The 16,140-nt window shown below is 39.8% G+C and overlaps 1 protein-coding gene across 2 annotated transcripts; it reads left to right on the forward strand.

Annotated features, from left to right (window-relative positions):
* The first annotated feature begins 1,273 nt into the window (after positions 1 to 1,273).
* Positions 1,274 to 6,771, forward strand: sox2 (SRY-box transcription factor 2). Of its 2 annotated transcripts, XR_009063826.1 has the most exons (3): positions 1,274 to 4,173; positions 4,367 to 5,354; positions 6,205 to 6,771. XR_009063826.1 is itself a non-coding variant. In XM_057840753.1 (2 exons), the coding sequence occupies exons 1-2, from the start codon at positions 3,209 to 3,211 to the stop codon at positions 4,374 to 4,376; spliced, it is 975 nt and encodes a 324-aa protein (XP_057696736.1). In that variant the 5' UTR covers positions 1,274 to 3,208; the 3' UTR covers positions 4,377 to 5,562. The 2 variants fall into 2 exon arrangements, 1 of the variants encoding a protein (XP_057696736.1); XM_057840753.1 differs by lacking the exon at positions 6,205 to 6,771 and having other exon boundaries at positions 4,367 to 5,562.
* The last annotated feature ends 9,369 nt before the right edge of the window (positions 6,772 to 16,140 follow it).

Below are 16,140 nucleotides of genomic sequence, written 5' to 3' on the forward strand. Positions count from 1 at the left end.
TTGCGTGGCATCATAGAGAGCGACAAACCAGCGGAAGTATTATTAATATTATCGCTATTACTATCATATGTAATAACATTTTAATAACATGCATGACTTCAAAATATGTTGCGTTTTAAAACGTCGTTCACTGCATGCTATGCCGAGCATTATTTACAAATACTATTAAAAAAAGATTTAATTTTATAATTGTTTTAATTTATTCCATGTATTACCTATAACTTGTGATTCTTTTTTTATTTTTTAAATGTTTTTAACGAAATTGATTTATTTTTCTCTGTAAGTCTAATTCATTTTTTAGTTTTGACTAATTTTCATATCGAGAGAGACGCCAACTGCAGTAAAATATTGAATTACAACGCCGATTTTGTTGAAAAAAGTGTAAATTATTTTAATTTCTGAATTAGGAATGGGGATGTTTAGACTATTTTTAGTGCTTCCCCAGGCCCTGGACGGCCCCTAGTGGTAAAAATATAAAATAATTTCATATTTCTCTCGTCATAAATTGTCTTTTTATTTTTTTATTTTCAAACATTTAAAATAAAGTATTAATACACTGAAATATAAACGTGTATTTCCTGTCGCATGTGATATTATTGTACCTTAAAGCTATATTGATGCGTGCTCTTACAAATTTAAAATTGAATTTTAATTGTATATCCTCATGTTAAAGTTCAAGCCTGGAAGCTTTAGTTTGTCTCATTTCGAATGGTTGCTCTTTTTATTGTTTTTACTTTATTTTTTGGTCACAGCGATGCTGATATATCATTAGATTTGTCCACACATTTTGATATCACGACTTTCTGCATGAATCACTGCAATGGGGGCTTTTACATGCACTGAGTTTCTCCGTCCACTGACCCCCCCCCCCCCCCCCCCCCTCCAAACGACGGTTTTTAATTCACGCGATGATTGTGGATGCAGGACCATTCCTAGCTGGCTGGGCCCCGCTTTCAGGGAGCCGCAGGTCCCCGCTGTTCCTTTATTATCATAAGCAGATTAGAGGTAGCGGGGAACACACTCAGATGCAGATAGCAGCCGAGCGGCCCATTTCAACCTTGCATTATAATGGAGCGAGCTGCATGTGTCGCCTCTCACAGCCTATTAAGCGCGAGATGAATCTTATGTAAGGTTGCAGGGCCGGCATAATGAGAGCACAGGGGCCTCGCTCCTCCATCTAATATCAAATGGCTAAAACAAAATAACAAAGCTTGATCTATCCGCTTCCAATTATGATTTAATCTATCGACACTTGTGTTTAATTAAATTAGTTCAGGTATATGATCTTGCTTTAGTTATAGGTTCTTGCCGATTAAGAGTGACTTGTTTCATGCAAGACACAAGCATCGTTTAAGTTGTACAATTTACTTTGTTGGCACTATGTTGTCTGATTTTTTTTTAGCCTCACGCGACGCATGATAAAACTCCAGGCGACTCCCCTAACTTGTGCTTTGCTGGTTGTAGTTTTTTCATGTTGTTCTGCCTCTTGTCGGTAGACGGCACTCGTGTCACGCAGCAGGACGACGCACACGCGCGCACGCACACAGGCTGCTGACTGACACGCAGAACAAGTGGAAGTCGGTTTTGGCCGCGCACAAACTTTTGAGGGCAGGGGGAAAAAAACATATGACTGCATTATTTCCATGGAAGTGTGTGCAAGGCTGGCTTCACGTCGTGATAATTGGGTCTCGAGCTCGGTTTGATCCGGAACATAAGAGAAGCAGGTGTATGTGGCTTTTCATTCACTAATTGGCTGACGCACTGTCATCCTGAAATCAATGAGCTTTGCCTTTACTCTATCGCACACTTTATCTTAAAATATGCTTCACCTTTATTTCTCATCCACTTGTAAACCCCGGTATGCCGTGTGCAACCCCCCCTTCCAGCCCCCCCACCCCCAAAGCTCCAACAACAACAGCAGCACTGTGGCAGTGGAAGTGGAGTGGAGTTGTGTCTTTGTCCGGACAGATGTAGCGACAACATCCCAAACAAAAAGCGCTTACTTGTGCTGAGATGAGCCCGTCTGCCTTCTGTGTGTTGGCATTCAACTTCACTAAACAAAAGGGCTGCACGGGGAAACATCTTGGATTACCTTTAAGTCTCTTTTCAAAGTTAACAAAAATTTAAAAAAAAAGGAAAAAAAAAACAAAAAACAAGCAGCACCCTCCCCATGACACACTTTGAGTTAACTAAATTTATTTAGGTGTTGCTATATTTTGTAGGCGTAAGCGTAGCCCCGTTTTTATTTATTTGTTTATTTTTATATTTGTATATGTTATGTAAAACACTTTTTGCCGCCTGACACTATTATCTTAACTTTTTGTTGCCTTTTTTATCCCGGATTTTTATGCTTTAAAAGCATATAGCTCTGACTCCCTTTTCATCATTCTGTTAAATGAATTTATTGATTTTTAAAATGAATATTTATCGTTTGTTTTTCTACTTTTCACCCAAAAACGTTTTTCAGATGTGGCTGAAAAATATGCGCGAAAGGCCAATGTTCAACAAAAATACACAGGAAAACAACTAATATAACTCTGATTTATAGACTGATATAATGTTGCAACAGTGCCTACACATATAAATGTTACATGAACTATCATCATGCACCTAGAAATAGTAAATATGTACTTTGTATTGGCTCACCCGGGCAGCCTGAATGTGCGCGCATGTATAGTGTTTCTCCGAGTAGGGCAAGCCACGCCTCTTTATGCTAAACAAAGCCTCCTATTGGTCTGTCGGGGGAGCAAAGTAGCTGTGATTGGCCAGGTCGAGGCCATTTATTTGCTGACAGCCGCGTCACTTGAATGGTTGTCTATTAACTTGTTCCCAAACTATCTGGACTTGTCAAGGCTCGGGCGGACAGGGGAGAAAAAGTACAGTTTGTTTATGCCCTTTTTGGAGAAGCGACGAGAGAATAAGTTTTGAGGACACAACATCGCAGTAACCTTTTGGGAGAAGGCTCTCTGTGTGTGGCACTCAAATACACACACGCACACACACGCAAGTCAGCGCTCACCGAGCCGGAGAGAGGGAGAGGCAGTGGAAGCTCGCCTTGTTTTTGTCGTGCAGAGAAAAGTTGCTGAGTGAATCGACAGGTAACTTTTTTGTTGTTGTTTGATTGGCTAGCGCCAACTCTCCTTGTCCCGTTTGGACTTGGTGTTCACATTTCACCTGCTCGGGAGCGCCGACTAAATAGCCGTTCCTGATGTATAACATGATGGAGACTGAACTGAAGCCCCCAGCTCCCCAGACCAACACGGGGGGCACGGGCAACACCAACACGTCCGGCCCCAACGCGAAAAACAGCCCGGAGCGGGTCAAGCGACCCATGAACGCTTTCATGGTGTGGTCCCGGGGCCAGAGGAGGAAGATGGCGCAAGAGAACCCCAAAATGCACAACTCGGAGATAAGCAAAAGACTGGGCGCCGAGTGGAAACTTCTGTCGGAAAGCGAGAAGAGACCTTTCATCGACGAAGCTAAGAGGTTGCGGGCCCTGCACATGAAGGAGCATCCTGACTACAAGTACCGACCCCGGCGGAAGACCAAGACTCTCATGAAGAAGGACAAGTACACCTTGCCTGGCGGGCTGCTGGCCCCGGGCGGCAACGGGATGGGAGCCGGGGTTGGCGTGGGCGGCGGCCTTGGCGGCGGCCTGGGCGGTGGGGTGAACCAGCGCATGGACACTTACGCCGCTCACATGAACGGCTGGACCAACGGCGGCTACGGCATGATGCAGGAGCAGCTGAGCTACCAGCACCCAGGACTGAACGCGCACAACCCCAGCCAGATGCAGTCCATGCACCGCTACGACATGAGCGCCCTACAGTACAACACCATGACCAGCTCGCAGAGTTATATGAACGGCTCCCCCACCTATTCCATGTCCTATTCCCAGCAAACGACACCGGGCATGACCGCTCTAGGCTCCATGGGGCCCTCGTCGGTGGTCAAATCCGAATCGAGCAGCTCCAGCCCGCCTATCGTCACCTCGTCCTCCCACCGGGCCGCCCCGGGCTGCCAAAGCGGGGATCTGAGAGACATGATCAGCATGTACCTGCCCGGAGCGGAGGTCAGCGAGCAGACTGCCCAGACCAGACTACACATGTCCGGCCACTACCAGAGCACCGTGCCCGGGACGACGATCAACGGCACGCTGCCATTGACACACATGTAAGACACATACGCACTGTCTGAAAAAAAAAAAACAACAAAAACAAACAAAAAAAACTTTTATAAAACAAACTGTGGACTACTTAACGTCGGACTATTTTTGTACAGAAAAAAAATGGGGTGGGAAAAGTTGTATAGAAGTCACCAGGAAAAGGACAAAAACGCCTCTTTTTTGCCTTTCATTTCTTTTAAGGAAGCTCTAGAGGAACGAATGCAGGAGGTGGCCTCTTCACTGCTGGATCAAGTTTGGACGACGAAAGTGGGAGTCGCAATCAAATGTTTTATTATTGCAATCATCTTTTGTACAGTATTTATCAAAGAAACATTACAATCAGATGAAATTGTAAAACTGCAAGAGGTTGCATCGTTTTTTTTCTCTCTTATATATAAATACACATATAAAAACAAAGCCAGTTGAGTAGAAAATATTAGAACGATGACAGAACTATTGGAGCGATCAGTTATGTTCAAAATAAACTTTGGAAGGAAAGGGACAGAAAACGAAACAGGTAATGCTGTTTTATTTTTCTTTTGATATAGATCAATATTACTAAATCGTTTTAATTTCGTTAACGAAAAAATATGACTTTTCCCCCCAGCTCTTTTTTTTTTTTAATCTTAAAGTTAATTTATATTCCAGTCTCCCACTTTTCATCTGTTTGAGGTATGATGCTTGTGCTCTTTATTTTCTAATTGATTTGTACAATTTCTGTATATTTACTGTGATATTTTATGTTTTTATCTCAAAATTCATTCCTGTAGTTGTATTTTAAAAATTGCGGCCTGTACGCAGAAGCCAACCACTCCGTGTATATACTGAAACTAATACCATCCTTATAACAGCTACGATTTCAACTGAGTATATTTTTTTCCATATGCAGTTTGAAAAGAATAAATTTTGGAAATTTGGATACTTGAAATGGTTTGAGTTTTGATTTCAATTGGCGTGCCTTTATTTTGTGTCATCACGTGTCGAGTTAAGTGGAAAATGGAAATTTATTTTAATACATTTAGAGCGCAGTGCTACTAGTTTCCCTTAAAAATTCAAATTAGTGGCTTTTGTGCTTTTGTGGTTAACCACGTTTCTGTTTTCTAGTGACTGTGCAGGATGCCCCCTTCAAGTCCCACCAAGCGAAAGTTTGTTAGGAAGATTAAAACAACAAAATGACCAAGACCTTCAGGTATATATTTCATACTCTTCTAAAATCACCCAACTCCCTAGATAAATAAATGGCAAAGTTTTGATCAGCTATTTTATTCCAATTTCAAATGAATGACATCCGTAACTCTCTCGTTTCTGGTGTTTTTTTTTTTTTTTTTTTTTTAATTGAGTTTTGAGGGGAACTAAATTACATTCTTTGTCAGTAATCAATTAATCACTTTGCAAATCAGTCGCAATTTTTAAACACCGTCTATTTCACGCTGTAATTTGATTGAATGAAAATGTATTATCGTTTTTCACAAGCAAGTGAGCACTGAAAAAAAATAACTGGTGGATTTACTTGAGAAAATCATTGTAACAATTTGCACTTACTTTTATTAAGTAAATTGTACTAGCAATTTACTTAATACAAGTAAGTAAAATGTACTTAATACAAGTAAGTGCAATTTGTTACAATGATTTTCTCAAGTAAATAAACCTTTTTTTTTTTTTTTTTTTTTTTTCAGTGAGGTTGTAAGAGTCATTCTGCAAAGTGCACATATATGTGTTGGAGTACTTTTCCATACTGCGGGTATTTTTAATGCAATGTTTAATCATGCCGGCCCTGCTGTTTCGTGTTAACCTCGCATCTCCGGTGACTCTCACTTCTTCAAGACCTCTTGTCTTTTAATAAGCTGCGTCTCTGAGCCAGCCGGCCGGCCTGCGCTGCTGTCCTGGAAAAATAATCCTTAAAATGAGCTAACAGCTCGCTTTGAATTACTAAAGGTTTTAAATCTGGTCTGGTGTGTTGGCGCGTGTATGTGTGCGTGCGCGTGCGCGTTTGCGCGCGCAGCGAGCTAGATTAAGATTAGGGCCGTTGTGTTTTGCAGGCTCCGGTCCCGGGGGATCGCAGCTCACATTAACCGGCAGATGAATATTTGAAGAGGCCCCTCGGTCCACTCCCCTCTCTGTACGTCTAGTCTCCCTCCCAGCCGGGACTATAAAAGGTCAAGGGATCGTTGGTCGCTTCATTATTTATTGATCCAAGACGCGGAATTGTTTGTAATAGCCGAGGACACCGGTGATAAACAATTTGTGTCTAAAAGGCTGAACTAGAAAGCCTATTAAAGTGGCTCCCGTTTCCTTCCCCCCACTCTTTGTACCAACATCGGGTCCCTGCGTGGTGGCCCCGAGGACAGAATAAATTATGTTGTCACCTTTGATGTGGCGAAAAGGGGTTTTGTGAAATTATGCAACGTACTTTATACCTTTCATTTATTTAACCCTCATTTTAGATTTGCTACAGGATCAAAAAACGCGGGGTAATTTGGATTATTACAACAGGCCAAGACAAAGCTTGTCTGACATTTATCTCGTTCTTATTAAATTGGTGTTCTTCGGCTGTGGGGGAGGTGCCAGTATAATTGTGATTTCGAGAAAAAAAAACCATGAATGTCAGTTTTAATATACATAAATAATTAAATACATACATTTTAAACATGTGTAAGATTTTAAAACAACACGAACATCTTTAAGCATTTTTTTTCACGGCCAAAATGCGCTCTGTTCCCTGCAATTTGTATTTTGACCATGCAGCTGCATCCATATCTTTCTTTTAAATTAGTATATCATTTTTTTTTTGTGAAAGATGAAGAGGTAAAGGTGTTCCTCTTCATCCTTTCATCCACCCCCAAGCACCCATCCAGGTCTAACCAACCGTCCAGCGCTTCCATGCACTCCTCTCCACTTCCTGTGCTCGCGTGCTGAGTGTCGCCCGGACGCTCGGGGATATTTAGACTGCAACAGGTGGTAAGCGCGCGTCTCTGCTTTTTTCGCCCGAGGATGAAAAAAAAAAAAAACCTTCCAGATGTGACGCGTGATAAAGGCCATGGCGTGTGGTTTATCCAGGGTTGGGCCTGGATACTTTTCAGTAGCTATCAGCACAGAAATAAAACATCGTCAGGGTAAACGGTATCAAATGTTGCTTGATCTAATTTTCGATATGTATTTAAAAAAAAATATATGCTTGAGCGACACTTATTTTTATTTTACCTAAAATCAGTGGTATCGCCAAAGGAGTCATATGATTTTTCTTTTTAACCAGTTGTCCAAATTGTAATAAATTACATAAAATGTATTAGGCCATAAATACAAATTATGTAATTTGTATTCTTACTTTGTGTTATTGCGCGTATTTGTTGCCTTAAAGATTGAGATTGTGCTTGAAAATAGTAATGCGTAAATCTGCCTTGTGGAAGAGAAAGCGAGCACACCGCCTGCTCCTCTTCCTTGCACCTGCACCTCTTTGGCAAACACACACACACACACACACACACACACACACACACACACACAGAAAAAGACCACACACCGACACAACTGCATGCCATGAGCCTCGCAGTGCTCCCGGCCTGTGTTCTAGGTGGCTCGAGGCCCCTGTGCACCCCACCCACACCCACATCACCACCCCCCACTCCACCACACCATCACGTCACCAGCAGCTCGAGTTCCGTTTATCATCTATGCTCATTGATGCTGACAGCTTTATAAAGCTCCATCATTAAACGGCATGCACAGTTCACAGCGGATCACGATTCTGGACCAGCCACAATGAACGGCTACATTTTTGTCATACTATCCTGTATAGGCCAGCACGGAAACTCTGCTTGACAAATTGACTTAGGTTATCTGATGTACCTTTCTGACAGGTATAGCTGCAATCAATCTATCTGAGGGGTTCTTTTATTCCTCAGCTATAACATTTCTAGATAGCCTGCAACTTTAACGCAGTCTATTTCTCATATACAATTTAAAACCCGAAGTGTTTAGCAGTGGTGGAAGAAGTACTCACTCAGGTGGAAAAAATACTCAAGTAAAAGTACATGCATCTTAGACAAAAAAAGTGCTCAAGTAAATTTACAAAAGTACGTGCTTAAAAATTTACAAAAGTAAAAGTAAAAAGTAAAAAGGTAATATACTGTATGTATGCACATATTTATAAAGTATATGCACTTTAAATTTACAAATCAGATTATTTATCTTAAATCTAGTCAAATAATTTTCTCCAACTTGTTTTGAGTGTTAAAGACTAGTTAACAGGTTAATGCGTCAGATTATTCTGTTTACTTTAAGTAAGTATGACTATTTGGCCATACATCTAAAAGAAGGAAATTTTCCACCTAAATCAAGAAAAAAATGCTGTCAGATAATGTTTTGCACAAGATCTATTCTTAAATTAAGAACATTTCTGGCAAACAACATTTTTTAAAAGATTAAATATACGAATTATTCCTTAAAATAAGTCTTTTAAGCTTATTTTCAGCTGGCTATTTTGTTATTTCAAGAAATCCAAGCGAGTAGCATTTACTTGAAGCACTAGCTGATTATTTCGCTTATTTCTGGTAGATTTACACTGAAAACAATGGAATCTAACCAATTTTAAGGAGATTCGTTTTTTGCAGTGCATACATACAGAGATCTGAGTCAATTTTCAAACTAAGAGCCAGAAAATTCATTGACTGCTCAGTTTTAAAACTATGCAGAATTGAAAAAACAAATAATAAAATCATGTTGTTAATCTTACTTTAAAAAAGCAATTAATTACAGTTACAGATAATTACTTCGCCCAAAAAGTAATTGAGTTCGTAACTCAGTTACTTGAATGTAAGAGTAATTAGTTACTTGGCAAAGTAACTGGTGTTACTTTTCAAGTTTTTTTCCATTCCAAAAAAAACAACAAAAAAGGTCACACTGTGGAGTTCAAAGGGTTTTTGGGACAACTGGCCCTAACCCAATTCTTTACCCTAAACTTAACTGGACACAGGGGTATTGCGGATATTGCGAGAACTAGATAGGAACCTTTGCCATGTTTGGAAGTCATTTAATGTTGTGAATCAACCGTTAAAGTTGTTAAAATTGCTCCCATTAATGCATTAGTTCCCTTCTGTCTACTTTTGACATGTAAACGTTTTAAAACTGTTTCATCATTTAAAGATAGATTCAAGTCAAGATTTTGCAGATTTAGGAGTATTATAGATAAAAAGTTACTTAGGTTCGATAGGAAGGTTCTCTACAACAGAGCCTTCCTGAGAAGTGTACTGCTTTAAGATGGCGGCTGTTCACTAACGCCGGTGAGTCCATCATTTCGCATCCAGTTCTATATACATATACTAATGCCGCCGAGTCTGTCATTTCGCATCTACTTCTATATACATGTGATATCTACCGTAGCATCATGTGGGCGTAGTTTGTAGGCTATCAGCTACAACCAGGTATCATCGGAGCCACCTAGCAACAGGTTTGCAACGGCGTCACAAGTCCCTTCCCTCCTCCCCACTCCCGCCGTGCTCTCTCTGTGAGTCGTGTCAACATAGTAACGCATAGTAACGTAGGCCTTTACATCCTCAGTAACAGTAACAGTGTTGCAAAGATGAGAAAAGTAAATAATTTGATTACTCACTACTGAAAAAAATAATGTCGTTAGTAACGCTGTTATACTCTAATGCTGTTATCAACAACACTGAATAAAATTGACTGCTCTGTAAACAGAAGCTTAACAAGCTCAAAAACTCCAAAACTTATCTTAATGGCAGGTTGCAAGCAACTATCAGTTGCTCACCGCCACCTACTGTACACGTGTGTGCAGCACCCATCTGAGAGCATGCTGCTTTTTTTATTTTATTTTAATTTTTTTAATTTATTTTTTTAAATTGGTCAATATCTTGTTCACCTGCCTAATCGTGGTTGTACTCGTTTTGCTGCCTCTAGTGCTCAATCACGGTCTACGGTCATCCCTCGCTACTTCGAGCTTCAAACTCTGCGCCCTCAGTCCATCACCCATTTTTTTTAAAGAAAAAAAAAGAGTAAATACAGATGATCTGTCCTAAGCCGATCGCGTCGTCTCACTCTCCTGCTCTTTGTTCGTCAGTCAGTGCACTGTAGTTGCTTATTAAAGTTAACGATGACTGACAGACATTTAATGTTTGATCTTGCCAAACGCATGTGTCAATCCTCGTTTCATTTGTTAAACAATTGCTGTGGCAACTCATTGCGTGAAAGTGAGCAGCTTGAGTGGGTTTGAATGGACTCACTCAATGAAGTACTTAATAAAGATAAGCGTTTTATACTTTATTTTTGTTTAAAAATGATTCCGTTTAAAAGTTATAGTAATTACATTTGAAGTGTTTAGAAACCATTTATTCAAAAAGATATATACATTTTTTTTTTAGTTATACTTTGGGAAGAAAAGTGAAAACATGTCTTATATGTATCTCTTCCAATGCTAAATCTGAATAAATAGATTGAATACACAAAAAAAAAAAAAAAAAAAAACAAAAAAAAAAAAAACATTGGGCTGGGGTTGCTACTTCGTGATTTTTCATTTATCACGGCGGGTTCCGGTTCCCATTAATCACGAAAAAAGAGGATCACTGTAGTTTTCCCCAGGTTTATCAATTGCGCCGGTGCCATGAAAACGAAACTATCAATTCACAATGAGAAAAAAAAGGAAACAAACAAAAGTGATGTGTAATAACAGAAGCAACAATTTGAAAAGTAGTGGAGTAAAAAGTACAAATACGTGCTGTAAAATTTAAGTAAAAATTACCACTTCATATTTGTACTCAAGTAAAGTACAGGTACACAAAAATCACCTTAAGTACAGTAACAAAGTACTTTGTTTCATTCCACCATTGGTGTTTACTGAAAATGATGTACTAAAATAACTTACAAATGAAGTGGTGGTTGTCATGCTTCTGCTAACATATTCCTGTTTTGCCTCTTGATGAGATTAGTATAGGGCAGGAGAAAGTGGCGGGTAGGGGAGTATAGAAGGGCGCTGGGGGGTGTTGAGGAGCTGAGGATTTGTGAGAAGAGCCCACAAACAACAATATAAGGCCTGTTGTCGTACAGCCAGCCTGCCAGGCCAATCCTGCTTTGTGGTTACGCTGGTCTCAAACAGCAATAAAAATAACTCTGGCTCTATCAGATGAGGTCATTTCAATGCTACATTTACTGCAAAGATCGGATATCTTCTATACCTCATTTGATCTCTTTTTGTACAGCCTGATTTTAAATGATGAAAGTCACCATCTAATCGTTTCTAATAATTGTCAATATAGTTTTTTTTTAAAATAAAAATGTGGTTGTGATTCATATTTTCCTTCAAGACTTCACATATTCATATTACTAAATTCTATTGATGAGGTTTTTGGTCAAAACCAATACGAGATATTACAATTATAAGCTTATAAGGAAACTAATTGGTCTTTTCTCCCATCACCGAACAGCATCTCTTTATTATTTGAATAAGGTCAAACGCTTGGCTGGCGGTGCTGGAGGCTGCTCATGCAAAGAGGACAATGCAGCTCAAATTAAGGAGCTTCACGGCAAACTATACAGTCAGCGAGGAAAGGCAGGGGGACGACCTTTGGGTAATTGCATTTTTTATCGTCACATATACGTGTAAAAATCACAATCTCGTTTCGGTCAGAATTAATTGAAACCAAAATGCACTCAGATTCGTACAGACCTTCTAATCTTAGTCGTGAGGAAGCAGCTGCAAGCAGCATGAGGCAACAGGTGACTGCATGGGAGCAGCTACAAGTGAAAGTGCTGCATGGTCTGCTGCTCTTTTGTTGTCCGGAAATTTGGTGGCTGTGGTGAGGATTGCCCCTCCTCGGGTCTTGGTGTGGGGTGGGGGTAAAGGAAAGCAGACGTGTAGGGAAGGGGAAAAAAAAAAGAGTTTATGGTTTAATTTTGTCGTATTGCTTAACATAGACATCTCTAAATAGTCATAAAATGGCCTGAAGAAATAATTATATGTTTCATAAATGTTATAGCAGACTTCATAATGTATTAACATGATACATTCCCCATTCGCTGCGTCACGCCTTCCCGAAGGGGGCCGTCCAATACGCCACTTCATTTATTAGCAGTCGGTCTCATGCAGCGATCTAATGCCGTATTTAGGTTGAAAAAGTACTGCATACAAACAACAAGGATTGGCTCAGGACTGATTTGTGTGAGGATTCAAGGCAATTATTATGTTTTTCATGCATGCATTTTGAAATGTTGTGAATAAAATCAATGAGAGAAATTAGCTGCTACAGCATAAGCATTATATTTCGGAATATTTACGTAAAATAAATGCTACCTGCACTTTTTTTTTTTTGCTTTTAACCAAGAATCGAGACTCTTCGACGTCCATATCTATAGGAAATTAAGAGATATAAGCATTTATTTAAAACCATTTTCAACGGAAAAAGCTCTTTGTTTACATATGGCGGTAGCTAATTTCCTTACTGACTAGCCTCATAAGTCGCAATATTTACGTAAAATAAGTGCTACCTACACGTTTTTTTCGCTTTTAACCAAGAATCGAGACTCTTTGACGTTCATATCTATAAAGAATTCAGGGATTTGAGCATTTATTCACAAGAATTTTCAACGGAAAAAGCTCTTTGTTAACATATGGCAGCCGCTAATTTCCTTACTGACTAGCCTCATAGTTCGCAATATTTACGTAAAATAAATGCTACTTGCGCGTTTTTTTTTTTGTTTTGTTTTAACCAAGAATCGAGACTGTTTTGGGTCCATATCTATAACTAATTCAGGGATTTAAACATTTATTCACAATAATTTTCAACGGAAAAAGCTCGGTTTACATATGGCGGCCGCTAATTTCCATACTGACTAGCCTAATAGTTCACAATAAATACGTAAATAGATGCTACCTGCACGTTCTTTTTGCTTTTAACAAAGAATCAAGACCGTTTTACATCCATATTTATAAAGAATTGAGGGATTTAAACATTTATTCACAATAATTTTCAACGGAAAAAGCTCTTTATCTGTGTTTCCACTCGGTCCCGTCAATACATTACAAAATCTATGGTTATAGATTTGCAAATATATACGGTATGTGTCGCTCTAATGGGAAGTGGCAGGAATTTACATAATTCTTCACAGTGTAAATCAGTTTGTTTTTGTGAAACTATTGTTTGGATTTGATCGACACTTATTTAACAGTGTGCCATTCGCAGAAATTTCTGTAGCATTGGTATAGTGTTGTGACTCTATACAGAATATACCGCTGCAAACCACAATATTGAATGTGCAAAAAAAAAAAAAAAATCCAGTCATAATTGTCTTTTGATATCTTTGTTACAATACAATTTTAATACAGCTAATCTAATGTGTACAGGCTGGGGATCATAATGTTGTGAAATCAACACTTTTTTAATTGTTTTATTAAAAGATTGAATGGGATTTGAAAGAATTCGGCAAACAACATTAAAATAACAATGCCAGTGTTGCATCTTTCTGTTGGCCGAAATAAGTTCCACGGACGCAACATCTGTTTTGGGGGAGTGATTTGGATTACTTAAGTGTTATTTCCACTATTTTCCATTTTTTGAAGGCCTTGCTGTGCAGGAGGTTGTTTGTAGGCATTTAGAGATTCCTTGATAGAGAAGGCTGTTGAGCTGATGGGACCGCATCATCATTAACAAGCCAACAGACACAGGAACACCCGCCCCCGCTCTCTGGTCTCAATTCCCAGCATAGACACTAACCTCTTTCACTCTGTCATCAGCCTGGCTCTCTCTCTTTCCCTCCGCCGACTCCAGCTCACAACAGCACCATTTATTGTTCCCGGACTCCCTCCCTCTTCGAGGCCCCCCAACCCAACTGTTGACCAACAACTCTACTCGCACATTAAACGGAGAGGGGGGCAACGGGGGTTGTCCTAATTTAGAATATGACACATCCAGAATTGTATGTTGAGAAAAGAGGGACGAGAGGGGTTGAAATGTTTGGAAAAAGTTATGAAAAGACAGCTATTGATGAACCATGCATGACACATCAGCGCACCAAATAAACTGAATATGTGGCATCATCTTGACAACAAAAAAGACTATAACAAGAATGAAGGTCGCGGGGATGTAGAACTGCCTGATGTTCAAACCGTAGTTTATTTTTCATATTATTTATGTGGCTAAATTATATTTTTTTCCAAATGACTTTTGTATAACAAAGTGGTCATGTGTTTTGAAAGTGGTAAAGTGTCACAGAGATTTCTTGAAATTGTTCACTGTCCTTGACAATCCACTAAATTGCCTACAGTTACACTATTTTTGATCATTTCAAAGAATTGGCAGATTAGATAAAAGCATCCGTCATATGCAATTTCTCAAAGATTGTTTTGGCTGAGAATCTTGATAAAGAATGATATGTTGATGGAGTTGGATTAGTGATCACCAATATTTTGCCTTAAGGCGAAAAAGGGTCCCTTCTAAAAATAGCTCACCCTTGAATGTTGTAAACCCGATCATATAAAAAAAAGTGCAATTTACGCCATACTGGTGCGCACCAGATGGTTTAAATTCATTTGATTTCTGTCGATGTCCCTTTAGGGGCTCCGTAACCAGCAGTTTCGGCGTGCTAAAAATAATAATACAGGATTTAATTGAGCTTTACTTTAATCTTGGACTCAACTATAAAGATAATACTGCATTACATGCACATCGTCACCATTACATACCAACAGTTTTCTCGTGCGCACCAGATTTTTTCTGATACGCACCACATTGATTCTGGTGTGGTGCACACCATATAGTTTCTAGTGTGCTCCACATACTATCTGGTGCGCACCAGATGGCTCAAACTAAGTGCGTATGACAGGATAAAAAAGTCTTAAATAGCATTATTATGTGAATGAGAATCATATTTTGAGACGATTCGACTATATACAACAATTTGGCAAAGCGAAGATGATGTGAAATTACTCTTTTAATCCACCGTTTAGCCACACCTACTATTATAGAGCTCGAGCGTTCCCAACAAGAGGATGACGTCGACAGGTTCACGGTTTCATCAGATTTAGAATTCAGCCCAGTGAGGGGGAATTTTTCAGAATGAGGAAAATGCGACAAAGAGAGCCACAAAATGTCATTGTTTCAGTCTCTCTACTCCAATATTTTTAGAGGAACGAACAAACGATATTTTATGCCGCCGTAGTTAGTCAAGCTTTCGTCATTTCTCTGCCCCGGCTTCGGAGAATGGAAACTAACCAAGAAGCGTGACAGCTAGCTGACATGCTAACCCAAACCGAGTCATGTCTCAAAGTTTTATTTTCGCTTTTCCAAGCGAAAAATCAAACAAAACAAACCTGGATCATATCACACGGCGGCGGGGTTGTCGATTGTCTTCGGCAATTTGCAACCCACCCGGCAGTTACAGCTCGTTCCCCTGCTACGGACATGAAAACTCGCCAGGGAAGCAGCTGGAAAGTACCGCCGGACAAACCGGCTGACGTTAGAGGAGCACGTAGCTGCCACACGGTCAACACCTATATGGCGTAAAACAATGCTTTACTACACGGCGAAGACGTAAACAGAGAGCAGAGTGCGGTTGTTGTGCAGCTAACATGGCAGGATGTGTCTGAGGAGAACTTTACTACATGTCCGTCCATGATCAAACATAAGTAAATATTCCTTTATTTAAACAAAGTTTGTAGTGTTTACTTTGTAATCGTTGTATTCGCGGCCATTTTTAACTAAAAGTTGCAATTTCTGATGGGGTTAAAAATTTGACTGGACACCGCGCACACAAAGAGGTCAATAAGTCGCGTATAGAGGGGAGTGTGCATACAAGCCGCCGGTCGTCGGCCGGGTGGTATTTTTGGTGGACAATCAGCCACAAAATGCAAGCCATCTCCGTGTTAAAACGTGTGCCATGATCCCAGTATTTGACATAATACAAAATACGATGTTTACTCACTTCCTCGTAAGTCCAATGGTCCCACAGTAGTAGGGCTTGTTTTGGCC

This window comes from Corythoichthys intestinalis, chromosome 7 (genome assembly GCF_030265065.1).
Source record: "Corythoichthys intestinalis isolate RoL2023-P3 chromosome 7, ASM3026506v1, whole genome shotgun sequence".
In the NCBI taxonomy this organism is placed as follows: Eukaryota; Metazoa; Chordata; class Actinopteri; order Syngnathiformes; family Syngnathidae; genus Corythoichthys; species Corythoichthys intestinalis.

What these genes read in the sequence shown, in the direction of transcription:
- sox2 (XM_057840753.1), top strand. Translation starts at nt 3,209, where the DNA reads ATGTATAACATGATGGAGACTGAACTGAAGCCCCCAGCTCCCCAGACC.